Raw genomic sequence first — 22,881 nt, forward strand, 5'->3', positions numbered from 1 at the left:
CTACTGGTTGTTGTTAGTGAGGCAGACTATTCAACAGAAAAAAAGGTTAATATACATACATATGTATTCATCATATATACACATGCTTATCTGACACAGATATATGTATTTTTCAGCTTTGCATATATATGAATCCATTCATGTTCTCTTAAGTTCCTTCTGCTGTAAGGAACTGAGACAAATATTTTTTAATCCCTGTTTCAGCCACACTTCAAGATCTTTAGGTCTGGTTTTGATTCTTCAACACATCACAGACACTTCATATATGCAGTGTGTACAGTATATTCTGAACATACTCTTCTGGGATCAGTAAGAGGAGGCCAATATTTTAAAGCATTTTTTCCTATAAATATGTCCTTACAGGGACTTCTTTTGGTGCTAAATGTTAACCAAACATACATCACAAATCAGACCGTTACTGCATTTCTCAATGACCTTAAATCCAAAAGCATATGCCTTTGGCTTTCTAAATTTGAATCTGTGGTGATTAAAATTTTGATTTATTTTTATTTTTATGGTGTTTTTTAACAGGAATGGAACTGGTGATACTGCTATTTTTTACTGTATTATATAAGCTGCCTCCTCAGCCATGGCATTTTTTAACTATGGAAAGGATCAGTTCATTCTACCATATTTCCTTATTATTCCTTCGATAAATTTGTGTATACCTTAGAGTTTAGGATATTGCAGCTATAACAATTTTAAGGAAAACCAGTTAGTGTTAAATAATCTGCTGACCCACTGGGGGGTCTAACACTTTTCTGTTTTGCAGTTTTGCCAATCTCTGTGAGGCGTGTTAGCGTCCACCCCGGGGGAGAGGAGTTAGGCGATGCGTTGGGTTAGTGGCAGGGTCAGATGAGTCCCCTGGTTTTGGTGCAGTCGGGCCGGACGAACAGGCGCACCCTCCCCTCAAGGCACAGGCTGGGCATCCCTCCAGCACATAGCAATCTAATTATTTTTAATTTATTTACTTTGAACAAGAGAAACACTGCTGCTTTTGCGTCCTTCTTTTATCGAGGCATCAGATAGAACTTTGGGGTTTTTATTGTAAAATGTAGGGCTTTCATTTCTCCAAAAAGAAATAGCAAAAAGCTGGTTCCCAATAGACTCAGACAGTGGCCTTAGGGCTGCAGCCTCTGCCAGAGGCCTGGGACGGCGGGACGGGAGCACTAACACCTTCACTCGCTGAATTGCATTTGATGCTACTTGTTCACAGATCTAACGCTCGTCATTATCACGGTACCCATACCAAGGTGTCAGCTGCTAAGCACATTTCAGCACGGGTTTTCAGGTTGTCTTGGGGCCGCGCACGTGCAGGTTTGCACCCAAAGAGGGCTCTGAGCCCCGCCGAAGCTGGGCTTGGTGTCACCATCGGGGCCGGACGTTTCTATGGAGGAGAGAGGTGGAAGCTGGTGTCTGCAGCGCATTTGCAAACGGCTGCAGGGACTGAACCCTCGCTGCCTTCCCAGGGGCTGGGAAGTATTAGTATAGATGTAATCGAGCACTCGAACGCTGCTGCAGCCCCAGCAGAGTTAGCGATACTATTCTGCCTTTTAGAGGCTGCCAAACTATTGATGGCTGGCTTTGATGGGTGTTCAGGCTGGACCAGATGTGGTGTTGCACCCATATATAGGGCTCGAGTACCTTTTCATATGACATATTAAAATTAATATTAATTAAATATTAAATATGAATGTGTTAATAAAATTTAGATTCTTTAATTAGATAAATGTTTTTATGTTTGAAGACTAAATAAAAACTACACAAACCTTTAAATGACTGTTGAATAAGTCACAAAAAAGTTTGAAAATAATAATAAGGTATTTTCAAAACTGAGGCCTGTTCTATCCCTATAGTAACACAAAAGGTGTACAGACTTACAAATCTATCTAGGGGTGATGGAAAGGCACTGGGCATAGCACCTCAGGCTTCCAAAACTACATAAAAAATATAAAGGGAAACCAGAAGGTAGGCGTAAAATATTTATACATAGAATTTATGATAGCACAGGAGCTGTAGCAAGACTCTCTACATTTCTTACACAAGACCTGGAATGAACCTTAAGTAAAATATAACCTTAATTATATAAAGCAGAATGGCAAGGTTTCCATAAATTATCTTACATGAAAAACTTACAATAATGAAAATTACAGAGGCTCTCTCTCCCCCAGAGTCATGTATTATTTAAGGGCTACGCAGACATTATAACAGAGGTATCAACAGACCCATAAAGATGTTGTCTATTAAAAATGAATTTTTATTATATTTTTCATCCAATGTTGTCCCTTTAGCATTTTTTTTACCTATGTCTTTTAGATTTCTTAACATTGGAAGCTTTGCTTAAACTAGGTTTCTGTTCAAGGCAGAACATGCAGCTTATTTATGTGAAATGAGAGAAGAAGGGCCTTAACAGGTACACAGCTCTCCAGACTGGTTTTAACAGTGACTCACTGTGAGCTGAACCTCGCTGTGTTAAATACAGACATTGCCTTACATACACTAACACAAACCCAGCTTTTCTTATGCTTTCCAAAAGCAAATCCATGAAAGCCCCAAGATTTTGCTATTTCTACCCTCGAAGTCCCATTCACACACTTGGTGTGATGCTAACGTACATCTGTGTTACAAGATTGGGTTCTCAGAAGGCTTTTCCCAGAGGCAAAGAAATGTTGCGCACAATCTTTCACGCAAGTCTTTTATATCCCCGCAGTGGCACAGACTGAGCAGGGGACTCGTGCAGTCCTCGCAGCAGCATCTCCCTCCTGTCCTTCAGCCTCAGTGAAACAGTGAACAGTGCTGTCTGCCAGGTTTGAGAACTCTCCAGACAAGTTAGAGAGGGGAAAAAAATCTCAATATATATGAGAAAGTGTAGATTGTACTTGGGTAACTATATTTATTGTTTCATCAAAACATCTTATATCATTAGTTTCAAAATCAATATTGCCCTTTAGGAATGGACTTAACCCTGCTATGAGCTCCGCAGAAGGTTACATCTCTCTCAGCCTGCCTGAGCATGACACTGCGGGTGCAGACCGGTGCTGAAGGAAGCAGCAGCAATGGCACTCGAGGCAGGGTCCCAGGTCACCAAGCAGCCAGTCACTCAGCGTAGTGGTGTATCTGCGGATATGACTCAGCTCTAATAGCCCTGGAGACATTTCCAGCTTTTACAGCTCCACAGAGGGATTTCTTACACAAGACCTGGAATGAACCTTAAGTAAAATATAACCTTAATTATATATAGCAGAATGGCAAGGTTTCCATAAATTATCTTACATGAAAAACTTACAATAATGAAAATTACAGAGGCTCTCTCTCCCCCAGAGTCATGTATTATTTAAGGGCTACGCAGACATTATAACAGAGGTATCAACAGACCCATAAAGATGTTGTCTATTAAAAATGAATTTTTATTATATTTTTCATCCAATGTTGTCCCTTTAGCATTTTTTTTACCTATGTCTTTTAGATTTCTTAACATTGGAAGCTTTGCTTAAACTAGGTTTCTGTTCAAGGCAGAACATGCAGCTTATTTATGTGAAATGAGAGAAGAAGGGCCTTAACAGGTACACAGCTCTCCAGACTGGTTTTAACAGTGACTCACTGTGAGCTGAACCTCGCTGTGTTAAATACAGACATTGCCTTACATACACTAACACAAACCCAGCTTTTCTTATGCTTTCCAAAAGCAAATCCATGAAAGCCCCAAGATTTTGCTATTTCTACCCTCGAAGTCCCATTCACACACTTGGTGTGATGCTAACGTACATCTGTGTTACAAGATTGGGTTCTCAGAAGGCTTTTCCCAGAGGCAAAGAAATGTTGCGCACAATCTTTCACGCAAGTCTTTTATATCCCCGCAGTGGCACAGACTGAGCAGGGGACTCGTGCAGTCCTCGCAGCAGCATCTCCCTCCTGTCCTTCAGCCTCAGTGAAACAGTGAACAGTGCTGTCTGCCAGGTTTGAGAACTCTCCAGACAAGTTAGAGAGGGGAAAAAAATCTCAATATATATGAGAAAGTGTAGATTGTACTTGGGTAACTATATTTATTGTTTCATCAAAACATCTTATATCATTAGTTTCAAAATCAATATTGCCCTTTAGGAATGGACTTAACCCTGCTATGAGCTCCGCAGAAGGTTACATCTCTCTCAGCCTGCCTGAGCATGACACTGCGGGTGCAGACCGGTGCTGAAGGAAGCAGCAGCAATGGCACTCGAGGCAGGGTCCCAGGTCACCAAGCAGCCAGTCACTCAGCGTAGTGGTGTATCTGCGGATATGACTCAGCTCTAATAGCCCTGGAGACATTTCCAGCTTTTACAGCTCCACAGAGGGCTGGGGAGGCGCAGAGCTCGCTCGGGCAGGCAGATCTGGAAACAGAAGAGCATATAGCACAAAGGAGCGCTGTTATAGCCATACATCCCCTGCTTTGCTGGGCAGGCTGAGCCCTTCTCCACCATGTAGCCATCAGCACGAGAAAATAGCATTGCCAATGAAATAAATGCTACCACACACCAGGCTGTCCCCGGTAAAATATTTTGTCAAGTAATTGTTGCGGTAACGGAGGGTTTCAGGACGCAGCTAGCTCATTCTCCCCTTGTAGTCAGAAAGAGGGTCAAGATGTTGAAATGAATGGTTCTGACAACATGTAGGAACGTATGTCTCACCAGACAGCCACACAGTTCAGATGCTGAGCTTCCACTGATGGGAAATCAGAGGCGTGTGTGTGCATGTGTGTGTGTGATTTTCTGCATACACTTAGCAAAATGAACCACTCTAGACATTTTTTTTCATATCAGAAATTGGACCCAAGTCCAAGTTTACTGCTGTCAGGTAGCTGTGACAGCACCATGCCTGCTCCCATGGACATCTCCCCTCACACAGTCAAAGTCTTCACAGAAATGTGTCCTTTTTTTCTCTTCCTGGGAAGGACTTCATGTCCTCCTTCCTTTCTAGAACAGGACTCTGTTACAAGCTTGCTGATGTAGCAGTGTCATAAGGGGAGCAATGTGACATAATTTGAGAGTGCTTTAGCTCTTCCTACAAGAGTTCCTATGAGTGACAATTACTCCAGCAGAACTAGAGTTTTCCTAGGACTACTTACTCTGCTCTGACAGCACCAGAATAGGCTATCATGGCAGAAGTGAATTTTGCCAGATTATTAGTGTCCGCACACTGTAGGAATAGTGCGCAGTACAGGACGTTTTCTCAATAAAGTCTTTGAAGTACAGGTTCTCTTAGAGTTGTTTCTTCTGCCTCTCTTTCAGAAGCACAAAATGTCCTCACGTAGATAGTTCAGTGCAGAATGTGTCTGAGGGAAGGAGGGTCAGCATCTTTGCAGGTATCTAAGACTTTCTATACTTCTCTTTCCTCATTACTATTTTCTTGATGATCTTTTCACTGCAGTTGAAAGTCTTGGTCCTATTTAGCTTGGTTCACACCTGTCACGATGCCCAGTCATTTTCCAGTGACTGTTCCACTGGTGAAATTCATCATTTCCCCAATGAGTCATGACCAAAGTAGAACTGATAGAGAAAAACAAGGAAAAGAGTTAAGCAAATAAATAGGAAATGCATTAGGAATATAGCCACAACATCACAGACAGAGCTCTGATTGTACGCTAAACTGGAAAGCTGTTTCATGATTATATTTATATTTCTAGCATCACAATGATTCATTGTTGTTGCTGTAGTGTTACCCCCTCTTTCTACCCACTTCCTCTTTGTGGGAAAGTCAGGAGCAGTGAACTGCACACATTCAGAAAGGAAATGAAACCTCTCAGAAAAGAGAGATATTTTGCAGAACAATAGAAAGACCAAATCTCATGATTCAAAATTAACTGTAAAATCTGTATGTCTGGTCCTAGTCTTCCTACACACACCTTATATTCAGCGCTCCAGGCTTCATTCATGGGGGTTTAGGATTGATGAACTGTTTCTCACACTCTTTCACAGCCTCAAGCATACCAGGAAATGAAAACTGAAGGTTTAATTAATGTAACCTGTGAACGTCAGGACATCCAGAATTAAAACACATGCCGAACCGTGTACCACCAGGCAGAGGGAGATGAGTGTGGGTAATGATCCAGGAGAAACGCTTAGAGCAATTGCACTGGAGTAGTTTACAACAGAAAAGATTAAATGACCTAATATTGGCCTGGAGTAGGCAGCTGGGTTCCCTGAGGCCATGTGTTGTGCCCTTTGGCCTCCCAAGGACATGCCAGGACGTGGGTGGCATGAGTCCCCTGGGCCGTGCCCCCTTGGCTGTGTCTGGGGAACGGGATGTGACGGGGCCGGGGGACCCTGGCAAAGTGAGAACAGCTGGGTGGGACGGCTGCACAGCCTCGTCTCGGGGGTCTGGCTTTTGCAGGCTGGTGCTTGTTTTAATTCAGCTTTTCTAGATTTTCAGAGGTTGATAAATCAGAGCATTGAGGAAAGAAAATAGAGAAACTAGATTTTTTTTGTAGAGTTGATTAATTGTAGAAAGTTGTAGAGTTGATTAATTATGGAAAGTTGTTGCCTGTTTCCTCTTGTTAGATTTCAATGTAAACATGTTAATGTTAGATTGAGATCAATATTTGCTTAATGTTAGTGACAATGTTAGTCAATATTTACCTTCTATCGGAGGATTCTGCTTTAGGAGAACTTCCTGTTGGACCTCAGTCCTTCTTATCAAACTGACTATTGCTAAGAATTACAGCTGCTTGCTTTTCTTTGGTTATACTCAGTACTTCCTTCAGGAAATCATGAAGCATGATTATATCACACTATCGATGTGTTTACAGTTTGTAATTGTTCTTTTGTATAAGTAACCTATATCCTTTTGGAATATGCATACAATATAACCTGAACATACAGGTGGATTTTAGAGCACTTCGCAATAACAACCTCTGAGAGAGAAGTTTTGCTGCCAAGACAAAATTGTTTTGCGTAGGAGGTGTGCAGTGCTTTAGAAAACTTTTACTGACTCCGCTTGGAGTTTAAATTCCTTCCAACTTCTGAAAATGTAGCTCTGCTACAGAGAAATTCAGAATTAGTATGAATATTCAGCAAACAAATCTGACTCCTTGCTTAAGCAGCATGTGGCAAAAAACCCACAATAGTTGAAGGAAAATTGAAACTACAAGGGATGTAGTTGCTCAGTTCAGCTGAATATTAGGAAAGATAATACCAGAGTATAGTAATCAATGGATCGTGGGACACAGGCAAATCAGTATCACACTGATTTCAGAATAGAAATCTGAAATTTTTACTAAGGAGGCCTTCTTCATTGCTGGGCTGGTAAAGTTAGGGTTTGTCATGCATATCTATCAATGGTGATAATATAGTGCCATATCCGCAGACATATCTAACAAATCAACTGAAACACTTTTCAGTACCTTAAAAACATTCAATCTTCTGAACTCAAAATGATCTGATTCCCACTTGATTAACTATAATCTTGATTTCTGCTTGAAATAACTCTTTTTCAAGAAATGACACCCAACTTGTAAGATAAAGTTCACTAAATTTCATCAGCATTCTCTCATACCATAAAAAATTATCACTAGCATTTTATTCCTGCAGTTGTTTCCTGGTTTTATTTCTTCACCTCAAGAAGCAATCTTGTGTTTTCAAATAATCTCCATGTGTCAGCCACTGCTTTTATTTCCTCTTTTATATGATTTCATTCTGTATTTGCTTCCCAGTCTGCCAATTTAACTTCTTGCTCTTTCACTCTTACGCTGCATGGATCAGACTGATTCTCTAATTGCTCGCTGTCACTTCCCTTCTATATATTTGACTGTGGGTTTCTCCTCTACTTCTCCTATTTGAGTAATTTCTTTCAAACTGCTAGGACTGAAGTTTTTCATGCAGGACTTCTAAAAGAACTCAAACATGAAACTGCTGCTTAACTAAGTGTGGTTTATAGCCTAAAATCAGTTTTGGTGCAGGGAGAAGAAATGATAGCAAATGTAACAACAATTTGTAGAAAAGGTGGCAAAAATGTTCCTGGAAACCATAAGCCAGTAAGTCTGTCTTCCATAGGGGCAGACAAGAATATAATTAGTCGGGACATTCAAAAAGGTGATACAGCTTTTGCAGAGGGAAGTTACGTCGCACAAAAATAACAGTGTACCTGGACATTCAAAAAGCCTTTTCACAAACGTCCTTGTCAAAACCTCTAAAGAAATAAAACTCTAATGGGATGAAAAGTGGAGTCTGATCATTGATAAATAACTGTTGAAAAAGAATAGAAGAAAAGTCTAGGTATCAATAGTCAGTTTTCAAAATGGAAGCACACTGACAACAGGGTCTCTGAGGCTCTTTGCTGACACCTGCACATTTCAACAGTCATAAACAATGTAAGAAAAGAGGTAAATAAATAGATAACATTTCCTTAGGACAGAGAAGTATTCAGGATAGTCAGTTATAAACCTGACTGTAATGAACTGTAGAAGAATCTCGTATTACTGAATAACTAAGTAAAAAAACAGATGAAATTCAGTGGTGACAAATGCAAAGTAATGCACATGGAAAAAGATAGATATAATTACAGCCAGACATTGAAGAGCTCCAAGACAGCCATCATCTGCTGAGAAAGAGAGCTATGGATAGGTTGCTGAAAATATCAGTTCAGTGGTCAATAGCAAGTAAAAAGGCAAACAGGAATTCCTATGAAAAAGAGAGCAGAGCACAACAGATCAGTATGCCCTGCATCAATTCACAGGACTTTCGCATTGCAAATACTGTATAGAGTTCTGGTCCTGCTCCTTTATCTTTGAAAGACTCTATTAAGGTAGAAAAGAAACAAGAAAGGTAATAGGGCTGGTTAGAAGTATGTCTTAGCAGACTGAAAACTAGAGACTAAATGTTATAGACCACCTCAGACTGGCGAAGAAATGAGAAAGAAGAAAATAATAGAAGTCTACAAAATCAGAAGGGGGAAGGTGAAGGGAGAATGTGCGTGGAGAATGATGATCGCTACAGCTAACTGCAAAAAGTGGGAAGCCTGAAATGAATTGTCAGGCAGCAGGTTAGACAAAGACTTCTTTTCCACAAAGCATAATTACATTGGGGAACTTACTGCCTCAGGTTTAATGGAGACCAACAGTATAAATGATTTGAAAAAGTATTTTACAAGATTGATGATGGAATTATTAAACGTGATGTCCTCAAAGCCTCTAAACTGCTGACTTCTGCGAGCTGGGAGGATATCCCAGGGAAGGATCACTCTGTTCATATTTTCTTCCCTGTTCACACTTTCTTTTATCTTTTCACTGTCAAAGACGGCGGTCTGACCCGGTATGGCGATTCTGTGTCCTTGCAGCTTGGTCCTGCTCACCCGAAGTCTCTAATCCCAGGGCAGCTGACACCCCTCAGCTGGCATGTGGGTGACCACCTCCTGCAGTAGGTGGAAAGCAAAAATATGGCAATTGCTTCTAAACCCATCATTTTTGCTGTAAGAAAAGCCAAGCAACTAGGAAGGCTTAGTTACACAACTGTAGTGTGTATTTGGATGGTTGATTTGACAATGACAATACCAAGAGCTACATTTTCTGATAAACATGACTTGCAGCTGTGAAAGATGTGTAGGTCCAGTTTGTGAATAAACCTGATCTTATAATTACAGTGGAGAAATACTTGCATGTGACACTCTTAGCTATCTCAAGAAGACAGCAAAAATGAACTCACAAGTCTATATGCACAGTCTTTTCTCTAGCGTCTGCAGGAGTCATTGAAGTTATAAGGACTCTGCCTTTGGTTAACATTTTAAGGGATTGGAAATGAAAAGTCTGCTGTTTGTAAGGCTGTACTCTCTGTTATGAAGAGAGGGCAGCTCAGGGGCAGTTCTGCCTGTACAGGTCACGGGCATGGAAATGGAGGCTGCTGGCCCAGTTCTGGGGTACCCCAACAGGAAACAGGGGAAGCGCGATTCTCCTGGGATGGTGCAGGGACTGGAGAAAGACACCAGGCAGAGCAATAGGTGTCCTACCATTGTGCCAAGACTTCAAACTGACATATTTCAGCTGCAAAATTAAATATTTTGGATTAAAAATGCTGCCTCAATCAAGCATGTCAATAGTAATTCAGATACCTCATGGCTTGTTCCTCTCTGGTTCAGTTTGTCAGGTAGGCAGCATTTCATGTGGCATGTCAGGGAAACCCTCAGCTGCTATGGAGAGACCTGCCAGGCATTTTTTCACATTACATTTTTGCAAAAAGAATTAAATGCTGCAATATTTCAGTTTTTAAATGCTGTAGCGGCACCCCAGATTCCATTCTCCCTTTCTATAATGGAAGGAAAAAAAGGCATTTTACAAGCAAAGTAGGGAATCCACGTTTTTTAGTCCCTTGCCCTGTAGAGTATCTGAAGCAGAAGAGAGGGGATAAATGCTTTTGCTAGTGTCTCATCAATCTTCTGGAAAATATATGGTGAGGCACTAATGCTGTGTCTTGGTGGGGGAACACAGGTGCACTTTGCAGCTACCAGGTCCAGGTGCATGTCCCAGGTTCACGTGGAGATGTCACCCGGCTCTGCAACAGCCTTCGCTCAGGTCTCTTCACACAAAAGAGCCACTACAAGCCCTGACCGGGTCCAGGATGCAGAGGGAACGTATGGAGATACGTCCATACCGCCAGGACTTATGGAGATACCTGCCCCCAGGACAGGCATTGCTGTGCTAAGCGTTGTCTTTGCTTTCAGAGAGAACAGCTCACGGCTCCTCTGATGCTCGAGCAATGTGTATGATCCTAGCACGCAGACAACAGGCTTCTTTCAGTGTCCTTAGGTTAAAGGGGAGAGCTTTGGTGGGAGAGCTTTCACTGACCTCATGAAAGAATTGACTTATCCATAGATCCTCTGTGTTTGCACAGCACAAGATCATCAGTAATTTTACTAAAACAAGAGCAAATTCTATTGCCGTACCTTTTTGCCAATGAACAAGCCGTATTTTTCCTTACAGAAATTTTGGGGAAAAAAGAGGCAGATCCCACCAAGGATAACAATTTACTTCCAGCTAGTGTTTGCAGGGCTCCTGTATGAAAAGCGTTTTTGAAATAATTCACTTTTTAGCAGAGATTAATGAGCAGTGCATTTCTAGTTTGATGGCCAGCAGGAAAAAAATAGGAAAAAAACTTAACCTGAAGTTGTATAGGAACAGGTTTTTTTTTAAGTCTTTCAGAAGGATAAAATATAATGAAATTTTGATAGGTTTGATTTGATCATTAGTGAAATGTTGTGTTACGTTTTAAGGTTATGAAACTTTTAAAAATCTGAAAGATTTTTCAAAGTATTTTTTCCATTCTTTTTACTTTTAACTGTATTTTTTTTAACCAAAAGGTGATTGATATTTTGAAACTAAAAGTTTTATCACAAAAATGCCCAAAGAGAACATTTCCTTTCATTTCAACTGTTTCAGCCTTTTACAGTTTTGCCCTCCTGCATTTCTTGGCTGAAACATCACCAGATTTACTTGGATTTATAAATATTTCAAGCACTCCAAGAGTCCATTTGGAGAAAAATGTACTTACTGTCAAACAAGTCCTACTCTATAGTACAGCATCCCAAATTAATCCCAAGTATAATACTGCGATGGTCAAAGTTAACTAGGAATACGTTTTAAATTATGAAACTTTTAAAAATCTGAAAGATTTTTCAAAGTATTTTTTCCATTCTTTTTACTTTTAACTGTATTTTTTTTAACCAAAAGGTGATTGATATTTTGAAACTAAAAGTTTTATCACAAAAATGCCCAAAGAGAACATTTCCTTTCATTTCAACTGTTTCAGCCTTTTACAGTTTTGCCCTCCTGCATTTCTTGGCTGAAACATCACCAGATTTACTTGGATTTATAAATATTTCAAGCACTCCAAGAGTCCATTTGGAGAAAAATGTACTTACTGTCAAACAAGTCCTACTCTATAGTACAGCATCCCAAATTAATCCCAAGTATAATACTGCGATGGTCAAAGTTAACTAGGAATAGTGTGGCCCAATACATGGAAATACAAGGCATTTCAAGAATTGAAATTATTTCTGGAACTAAAAGCTTATAGCTTATTTTTGACAAATGATCTTTGAAGGAAAATATTTGTTAATATCTTTATACTGCTTTTAGGTTTTCCATTTTAGTGCTTCTTTGGAAATGTTAGTATTGATTGCTATATATTGAGATTTGTAAATAGAAAAATGAACAAAAAAATTACATTTACTCCAGGATGTCAAAACAGTGCCCCTGCTGAAGAGGAGGAGCTGACAAGGGGCAGAGTTGCAGTCAGAGCCTCACTGCCTCTCTGGATCAATGCTCTGCATCTTTTGGTGTTTGTAGTTCACCATGCATTTCCTGTCATGCCTGTTTGGTGCCTTTGTAAAGCCTTTGCTAGTGAGTTTTTACCCACGCAGATCTGAACTCTGAGATAAAATCCAGTTGACTAAACACACAAACCTGAGGAGCTTAGGCTTTAGCCATGATGCCAGTGGCAGGATCCCGAGAGGGGCCTGCGGGAAGCAGCCCAAAGGCGTAATGCCATGCTGGAGGTGTGAGCCTGAACTACATTTCTCTTCCCAGGGCATTTGCTTTATGCTTTGAAGAGATGCATGCCGCTCCCCGCTGCCCTTCACCCTGTGCCAGAGGCTCCCCACCTTTCCGCCTCTGCCCAGCCTGCAGCCACTTCTCTTCCTCAAAGAGCAGGGCGGGCCAGGGATGCAGCAGCCCCTCACCTCCCTCCCCGCCGGCTGCTTTGGACAGATCCCACCAGCTGCAGAGAGGTTCCCCTCGTCCATCAGTCTTTACGTGTCTGTCCACAGGGTGGAGGTCATGACTTGCATATAAGCCAGACTGCACAGAAAATAAGCATCAAAACTGGAATTATAGGGGGATCAGGTCATGGAGCAGAAGGGGAAGGTAGAAAGCAAGTGGAAATATTTGTGTGCCAAGGGGAACAATGGCAAAAAGTTCTTGTCACGAAGAACGTTTTGTCTGTGTGGTTTGTCTCATGGTGCTGTTCCCCACGGCACAGAGCTGCAATCTGGCTCTCTCTAGCACAGAAATTTGATGAGGAGGCTTGTGCCTCCTGTAGGTCCTCTGGATGCTGTGGTTTGGCTGTGGATGCAGGCGAAGATGCAGCAACCCTCGAGAGCCCACACTTGGGCCTGTCGTTCAGAGGGGGTCATGCTGGAGGGGTGAAGGCAAGGGCTGTCACTTAACTGTGCGAGGCAGGAGCAGTGTTAGAGAGGAATCTGTGCTGGTAGCAGGTTTCCAGTGAAGGGGGGATGAGTGCAATCCAGCGCTGTTGGAAACATGGTCTCTTCACGCTGTAGTTGTCTGTCTTCCAAGCACAAGCGTATCACACTGAATATGATTTCCCTTATTTCCCAGAGCCTAATGTCTTTATTTCATAATTAGCATCTCACAATTACAAAGAGAGGGAAACAAATAAAAGTGTCTCTTATCCAACATGATTTTTCTGTCCTCTCAGCAAGATTGTTTTGGCTTAATTGATCAGTTATGTAATCCCTTATTAATCCTAATAAAACAGCAGCAAAGTTATTTATCATGAATACTACTCGAATTCTGATTCTGGAGGAAATGCTGGCATGACTTTTCTTCCCCTTACTGCTGGGACAAGGTCAAGCACAAGTAGGTAACAGTTTGGGGGAGTGTCTCCACTTTTTTCCAGAGCTGATGTGTGCCATGGGGATTTGCTGCCAGTTCTTTCTGTGACAAAACTCCTGATGTGGTAACTACAGGTTTATTTTTTTCAACTGTTCTGTTTTGTCTTCCAGGGTTTGGCATGACCACCCCAGCCACTGTCGGAGGCAAAATCTTTCTGATATTTTACGGCCTTATAGGATGTGCAGGGACCATTTTGTTCTTCAACCTGTTCCTGGAGCGCTTGATCACTGTCATAGCCTATGTCATGAAGTCCTGCCATGAAAGACAGCTGAGGAGGAAAGGGGTCCTCCCTCACAACGGCCGGCGGGGCTCAGGGACCTCCGAGGTGGACAGCCTGGCGGGCTGGAAGCCCTCCGTGTACTACGTCATGCTGATTTTATGTGTAGCATCACTCATCATTTCCTGCTGTGCCTCTGCAATGTACACACCGATTGAAGGGTGGAGTTATTTTGACTCACTTTACTTCTGCTTCGTGGCCTTCAGCACCATTGGTTTCGGTGATCTGGTCAGTAGCCAGAACATCAAGTATGAGAGCCAAGGCCTTTACCGCTTTGGCAATTTTGTCTTCATACTCATGGGGGTGTGCTGCATCTATTCCTTATTTAACGTGATCTCTATTGTCATCAAACAATCCATAAACTGGATATTAAAGAAGCTGGACTGCAGGTGCTGCCACAGATGCCAAAGAAAATTATTTCATTCACGGAGGAACGTGGTAATGCCAGGAAATGTGCGCAGCCGGAGAAACATCTCCATCGAGACTGACGTTGTCAATGAGAGTGACACAGACGGACGCCGGCTGTCAGGCGAGATGATCTCCATGAAAGACTTCCTGGCCTCCAATAAAGTCTCACTGGCCATCATGCAGAAACAGCTGTCGGAAACTGCTAATGGCTATCCGAGGCAAATGAGCTCTAATTCAAAGCAAAATGGATTCTCTGGTGGGGTTGGAGCCCTAGCAATTATGAATAACAGACTGGCAGAGACAAGTGTGGATAGGTAAAATAATAACAGTAATAACAGTGAAACAGTGTGAACCATTTCAACAAGTATAGAAACAACGTGAATCAAGTGGAAATAGCTAGGGGGAGGTTTCGCCATGGGGTGGGATGGATGTCGACGGCATACCTCCTGTTGGAAGACCTCTGACACTTTTTTGGGGCTGTCACTTAATGTCTTTGCTCTTTGAATTGCGCCACTCTCAGCCTTCCTTCTTCCCCTTCCTTCTGTTCCTCAAACAGGTCACTGCAGGAGAAATTTAGTTTAGCCTTCAGATCAATTTTCCATGTCCTGTTCTCCTCCATTTCTGTGAAATACAGATTTCAGGATAAGAAATCTGTGGTATGGCAAGAAACCAAGTGTGTCTACTGAACACTTTCTTAATTCAAAGATTGTTCTGAGCTTTCTGTCTTACTCTCGTCGTACCTGTTTTCTAAAAGTAGCTTATCTGAGACCAAAAAAGGAATCAGCCTTTCTCTGTGATACTGCAGATCTAATTTAATGGAATTAAAAAACCCAATCTATTTTCTTTTATATATCACTTCTTAAATGTATTCCTATTGTGAAACAGCTAGGCTTGAAAAGCCAACTTCTGCTGCCATTAATATTTGTGTAAATCTGGTGTAATTCTATGAAAGTTGGTAGGCCTACTCTGGAGCTATTGTGATGTGAATGAGAAGAGAATTTGGCCTTTAGAATTTAATTTAGTCTTCCCTTTAAAAGGATACTGTCAAAAGTGATAGAATAAAAATTTATCCTACTTTTGTTTTCTTCTCTCCATTTGCAAAATGTGATTTTTTTCTAGGCTACTTTTTCTTCTAGAATTGAATCACTGTGGCTTTCTGTTTGAAAAATCAAATTAAATTGAAAACTGCCATGCTGACGAGTTGTATGAATTATTCCACAATAACAATCAGAGACTTTTCCAAATTTCTATTCATATTATGCTCAATTGTGACTGATGGAATTGAGCATCAGCATTATGTAATGCAACTGGTAACTGAGTTTACACAACAGGCTTTAGTATGCAATTAGATTGCCATGCCAACATTCAGTGTATTATTATAAGCCAAAATCACTTTGGCAGTGTCCTTTTTACCTTTCATGTAATCCTGTCATTCTTTACCTGTTTTTCTGGCTTTTGGTGATGACAATGACAGGGTCTTGATTAGGGAAATAGAAAATGTTTAACTCCTCATTTTTCTCAATGAAATGCTCTGAGTGTTCATTATGACTAGAAAGGAGACTTCAATGAGAAGAATAATAACGAGAAGAATATGAAAACAGGAAGCAAGGTGATCTTTAATGACAGTGAAATCATGCTTTGTATTAGATAACTGGAGAAATAAGGGATTAAATTAACATAAAGTCTAGCAAGAATTTAAGGAAGACTGGGCTGAATTCCTGATTCTCCTTTAACCATGCAATGCATTAAAGCTAAACCGTATATGAGAGTGTAAATAAGCAAAATCGGTCACAAAGGACCTGATCCAATTCCCCCTGAAGAGAACAGTACATGCATCAGGATTAAATGTTTTCTCACAGCTAGAAAACCTTGCAGAATACTACAATTTTAGGTGTTTTAAAACACCAGTATGCAGTTCTTAATTTCTCTCATTCAGAACAATGCAGATAGCCTCTTCAGTTTAATTTGTAATAGGAATTAATATCATATCCTTCTTCTTCATTCTGGCCGAAAGTTCTTTTATTTAGGTTCCTAATACTGTAGGATAACATTTTAATACTCATTTTAAGCAGTATTTGAATTTGAAAACAAAAACATACCTCTTGGAATCCTTTCATATAATAAAGTAAAACCAGATATTAGATTAAACAACTGTACTTAACTAGCGAAAAGTATTGCAAGCTCTTTTTGACATATTACAGCTAAAATGTCCTGATTAATACTCAAATCCTGCTATCCTTAGTTACAAGGAGAGCTTCAAGCTGGAGCCATTAGTCCAAATTCTGATATCAACTCAGCTGTGCAGCAGTGGAATATCCCTAATAGTATCCCTTCATATTTGCATCCATGTAAAATCCAAATCAGCTCCCAAACCCCAACTTTGGTGAGAAAAGCAGTCTGACTTGTTTCGGGGGGGGGAGGGGGGAATGTATTAGCAAAATTTGCCACTGAATTATTTTCGATGATACTATAGTACCCAAGATCCATTACATTGCTACACTTTTTTTTTTTCTCCCAAGACCTTCTTTGTCTCAACCTCACTGAATAAAAATACTTGGATATAAAAAAAGAAAAGTACTGCTCTGAATTCTTTCCAAATTCATTCAGCAATGCCTCTGTCACTGCCTGTAACCCCAAGATCTCGTTGTTACGGAAGCGTTCCTGATGCTGCCAACTAGCAGAAATCATTTAGGACTTGACTCGTTGCTTAATCAGGAGAGCATTCTGGGCAGAACAGCCAGAGTCTTGAAAACTGCAGCTTACTTCTCCATTTATGACGGTTAGTAACTTAGCTGGAAATGTCAGATTTTGCTGAGCACTGAACACAGGAGAAGTTACTCAATGCTACTCCCTTTTCCAGATGATTGAGGCAATGCACGTTATCGTCTTAGACAAACAACCAAAACATGCGAGTTTCTTTAGTTCATTTATTATATACTTCTGTCTCATCGTTAATGAAGGATCTGGCTTCCATATAGGATTTTCACTCAAATCCTTCCATATCTAATTAGCTTTCAAAATTTGGTTCTGGAAGTCTAAACACAGGGCAATATTCTTAGCAAAAAGGTGAGAAAGCAAACAGAAGGAGAGAAAAACATATATACACTGATGGAAATAGATAAAACATTGCAATCTGTATAGTCAATTCAACAGATTATTTAGCTTTTGGAATACAACACATCCTGGTAGCAGATCATTAAGATGGTCTTCAGATGGTTTCAACTGCTCCCAAGACATGAGACAGTTACGTTGCTCCTTTCCATTCTTTGTGATACCAAGCCTCTTTGTGATACCCATCACCACAGAGGAATCTTTATCAGCTATTTTCAATAGATCTGAAAACATCTATGGTTATGAAAGCAAGGGACTAATACGTAGTCTTGATCAAACAGATTGGGCAAGGCTTTATGAGATCTTTGGTGTACGCCAGCTCTGCCTTTGGTGATCAGTCCTGACCTTCTACTTTCTCAAGCACTGGCTTCCTCATGACCTGAGCCTGCCAGTTGCAAGGCTCTCTGCAGCAGTTTTGTGGTCTGACTTCATGTCCACTGAAGATAAAGAGGGAATAAGTGCACTAATTTTGTATAATCATCTCTGTTCAGATGTGAATTGCCGTTTCAGAGATGAAGGACCAGTACATTCTGTGACCGTGCCATCTTGTATCATGATGTCATCCTGTCCACAAAAGACCTCTGACTTTGTCATTGAGTTCCCCCTCTAGAAGCCACACTGAACATTGAATGAGGTAGCTTTACCTAGGAGACCAGTAGAATTCTTAGACAATATCTGGGGATAAATAGGAAGACTTTTAAGATCGGAAGGGGAAATCTCTGACTGTAGTCCAATGGTACTACTACAGTTGTTTTTTCTAAAGGCATTGGACAGAGAAATCCCAAAAAGCTCAGTTCATAATGTAGCATCAGGTTATTAAAGTCGTAAAACATGCAGAGGTATAAACATACACGTGCCAAAAAAAGCAGAGTGACAAATGCCCATCCTGTGTGAAAAATAAGATACAATAAGAATACAGACAACATCGCATTTCTTGCATTACTTTTTAAAGTAGTGATGAGGAATTAAAGGAAACAGTGTCAAATAGCCAGGGATCTATTTTAAAAGCTAATCTAAATTTTAATGCCATATTGCTTAGCACTAAAATCTCAGTCAACAAGACAGAAACTTGCTTTCAAAAGTACCAAGTTTCCCCATTGCCTGCTATGAATTTGCATGATGGCTAATAAGATACGAGTGTGGGTTTTTTGATGCAAAAATGTTTTGGGGAAAACCTTGGATGTACTGAGGCTCTGAATCTGCACTCAACAGGTCAGGAGTACCACTAAAATCAGTGGGTTAAACTGCAAGTAGCAGCCTGGCAGACTGAAACCGAAAGTCTTTAATGGAGTAATTTCCTGGAAATTGGGCTTACAGTTATGCCACCCCTTAAAATATCATTATTGTACAGTATAATTATTGCACATTGAAAGGAAATACTTAGTGCTAACCAAAATATGATCAAATAAGTAAAGGTAGCTCTTAGGGTTTTTTTGGCTAGTCTTAGGTTTTGTAACACTTGTGTATCAGATGCTTTGCTGGGTATGTAGGTGTCAAAGGACTTACATTAATTTATCTCCATGAAGGATGTGGTCCTCTGTTTACAAGGACATGAATAGGCTTTTCAAAGGCATCTAATTCCTGCTGAAAGTCAATTCACTTCCCACCATACATTGACTTTCAGTAGAAGTCCCTAATTCCCTTAGGCAATTTCAAAATCCCAGCCATGTTTTAGGTTTTGAATCTAAGCTGACCTGACAGTGTACCCAAAAAGTTCAAACACTTGGAGCAAGGTTTTAGTGCTGCAGCACAGTAATAGCTGAATTCATTTATTTAAAAGCCTTTTATAGTGAAAGCCTTGCATCAACCAAATAGAACAAGCAATGTTTACAGTTTGTTTGATTTAATCTTGGCCTCTGCCAGTTTTAATTATATTTGACGCTTTTATAAATTGAATAACAAAGAGAAGGTTGGGCTGGGCATGAAAAACAAACCAGCTTCATTTCTCAGACCGAATTAATCAAGAGAAAGAGGTCAATTTGGGGAAAGAGCTTTCTGATAAACATTATATTTGAATAAAGTTCCTCTGGAGGTGGAGGGTATTAAGTTGTTTGGATGACTCTTCTCCAACGGCTGTGGAAGTGGAGCTGTTTGCTATGACCTGCCGATGGCCCCGCTCTGGGAACAGCAGCTCAGTGAGCCTTAGCTGAGAGAAGGGTCAGCATTTCAATCAATACAGTTGCATCATCTGTTGTTTTGAGTTAGGTTACTAACATTTGGCTAATACTGTAATTCCTTGGAAGTCCAAGTATTTGGACTCCTTATTCCAGGAAATAAGAATACAATCCCTTCCCTCTTCCCTATTTTCCAAAGATCTCTTGTCAACAATGCCCATACAATACTCTGTGCTTACTGCTTAAAAGATTACATTTCACTAGGAAAATTAAAGCCATTGCTCATCTAAGTGGACCAACACAGTCCTATTCTTTATCAGATTCAAGAGAAACACAGTGTGAACACAAAGAATGGCACTTCAGGTCCGAGCAGTCAGAAGCTTTTTGATATGGCCCATGTTTATAGAGCTGCTTCACATCAAACCAGAGAAAAACCCCATCACTGCAGACGTTTAAAAACATCAGTAAATGTAAGAACAACCTTGTGGAATAGATGCACTAATTTATATTTTGTTTTTCTACAGTTCCACTCTAATATTTGCCTACAGTTTTCATGATTTGAAATAATTTGCAATAATAGAATAATGAATATAAATTTGCAAAGATTTTGAGAGGCATACTAGTGGGATTTGTTTAAAATGAAATATCCTTTTCCTCAGGCTGCCTAGCTTTTTATAAAAGGAAAGTTTGATTAAAATTAGAATTAACGGGCTCTCTTTCCATGCAAGTGTGCCAGTTGCTGGATTCCAAATGGATCTCCTACTAGGTGTCCATGCAGAAGCTCCCAGAGAGAGGCAAGATGGCCTAGTTTTCAAACGTCATCTTTTGAAACGTCTTTGAAAGCTATTCCCCCTTCCAAAGCAATAGAACACTCTCAGTGTTTTCTGTTTGTGGTCTTATCTGTGAAAACTTAACCTTGCTTTTTGATATCTTTAGAAGAAAAAGGTGCACATGAAGAAAAATGAAAATAACCTTACATAACCTTTATATGTACCACTTGGAGCTGCTAAAATCCTCCTCTTTTTGCTAACTCGAAGTTTGCGTCAGAGTTTAATTTCTCCAGCTCACCGAAGAGGTTTGGTCTTATTAGTGAATAGTCACAGTTCAAATCAAAGAACTTTAAAGCTGTGTTTGTTCATCTGTTCTAAATGCTGGAAACAAGCTGATGGTCTGAATAGTGTGTGCAGTGCTAAGTCTGTTAGAGTTAAAAAGGCTGGAATCACCATTGCTCACATCTCTGCAATGGTCAGGGAGACAATCTGTGACCCATAGAGTCCGTATTGCTGCAGTAGCAGCAATTGCTGGCTAGTAACCCCTGGGTGTCATATTGTCTGCTTCTAGTGTACAGGGCCAGAAGTAAACAGAGATAATGCTGTCCAGAACCACCAGTTCAGAAATTCACAGAATAATTTACTCTGGAAGAGGCCTCTGGATGCCATCTAGTCTCCAAACCCTTTTCCGAAGCAGGTCCAGCTAGTTCCTGTCCATCTCAGTGCAAATATCTGTAATTTGCTGGGTGATGCTGCTTCTGCATGTAGCATTCTGTTCACAGTGTGCTGAAAGTGCCCTTCTCATGAAATATTGACCACCGCCCCATACCAAGACGAAGTCACAACCCTTCCTCTGCAGCTATTGCATTTGTGCAAATACTTAGCTCTAAGTTAAACAAATTTCTTTGTAAATAGCATCTAGGCAGCTGCTTTTCTCAGCCTAATACATAGCAGATGGGTATTTTGATCCCTAGGTATCGTTATTGTTGGCAGTCTTATTAGAGACGGCAAGGACTGAAAAGGTCAGTCAGTCAGCCCTAGGCTCCTAGGCAGGGGTATTACCCCTTTGGTAGGCAACCCGTGGCGTCTTGGCTTGGCTCTGCACGTTGGATTTGGCTGCGTTCTCGGCTTAGGAACTGATTCTGCTCCACTGAAATCAATGGAGGCTTTGCTACCGGGCTCTTTATCTGTCATTTTTCACAAGAATTAATTTCACTTTACAAAATAATCTAAAGAAATGTTGACTAGCCTTTTGCTCTGCTTTTACCACCAGCTGTGCAAATGCTAATTTTACTCATGCAGTACTGTGTTCTGCACCAGCTTATTACCCAGGGACCATTATTTGGTCTACGAAATAATAATCTACTTATAAGGAAGACTTATTTAAAATTGAAAGCATCCAGATTATTAGCTCTAAGAATTGTTTGGTAGTCACTCATTTCCTCAGCTGGAAAACTCTGACAAATATCACATTTTCCCTGAAATTTTCCCTGCAGTTCTGCAAGGGCAGGTTTTGCTCTGTGCTGACTGCCTGTGTCAGCTTGTTCTTTCCCTCAACTTTCTTCCCTCAGTCCATACCTGCAAGATCTTCTTCCCTTCTTTTTTTCTTTCCATTCATCTTTGTCTCATTTAATCAAATCCTTCTCCTACCCAAATATACCATGGGGTTTGCCTCTGTTGAATATTGCGCTTGAAAGTGGACTCAGTCAAAAAAGATTCCTGTAAAACTAACACCTCTTTATTCAATATAGATTCAGAGCCATACCCCATCCATTAAATGTAATGATAAAGATGCGTTTTTATTATTTTTCACTCCTACTTCCACTGAGAGTATCAAGACAGCTTTCAGGAAGTTGGAATTAAAGTATCACATACAGGTACTTGGATGGAGAGCAGCAGCAGTGTCTTTGACTCCTTGGCAGCTGGAAGGGATATTCTGCCTCTTTTTGTACATCCAATTGGCCTGCAATTTGCATGGACACTTATGTTCTCTATGGATGCCTTCAGTAAAGGCTGATGAGTTGATTCAGCTTCATGTTATCAATATTTGTTGCTTTTGGCTTACTATATTTTTAATAAATGAGTGGGTCTGCATTGCTCTGTGAGCACAGTAACAATCAGTAACACTCCAGACTTCCCCACATATTAGGGAAACAATAGTCTTGACTTCAGTTTTCTTCCTTTGATAAGGACTAATCTTCATAGCTGCTGTAAAACACAACCATGGCATAGATGTTAAAGATTTTTATCTCATCAGCTTCTCGGCCATGATGTCATTGGCATTTGAGTAGAATTTCTCCCACCAGTACCAGAGGCAATAATAAGATGTTCTTAAAGCATTTTTGCCTCATGTCTTAGGGAAACAAAGTGCATGGGATCAGACTGTACATATGTGTCTGTGTGCCTCTGCTCCATTTTAAACATTGGCCAGTTTCAAACAAAATTGCCAAAGGGGGAGAGGTCTCACACAGAATTGACTTCCTACACCTTTTGATAAATGTTAACACCCCACCTGAGAAAAAGTCTGAGAGGCAGGCTTGCAACCTG

At 40.5% G+C, this 22,881-nt stretch overlaps 1 protein-coding gene across 1 annotated transcript in view; it reads left to right on the forward strand.

The window, feature by feature from the left end:
- The window catches only part of KCNK13 (potassium two pore domain channel subfamily K member 13), a 35,979-nt gene extending 21,322 nt beyond the window's left edge, over window positions 1-14,657 (forward strand). The window contains exon 4 of the mRNA XM_019472449.1: window positions 13,729-14,657. Within this exon, the coding sequence (XP_019327994.1) occupies window positions 13,729-14,657 (929 nt within the window). The remainder of the gene's footprint in view (window positions 1-13,728) is intronic.
- The last annotated feature ends 8,224 nt before the right edge of the window (window positions 14,658-22,881 follow it).

Source organism: Aptenodytes forsteri, unplaced genomic scaffold (assembly GCF_000699145.1).
Source record: "Aptenodytes forsteri isolate BGI_AS27 unplaced genomic scaffold, ASM69914v1 Scaffold193, whole genome shotgun sequence".
NCBI classification, from domain to species: Eukaryota; Metazoa; Chordata; class Aves; order Sphenisciformes; family Spheniscidae; genus Aptenodytes; species Aptenodytes forsteri.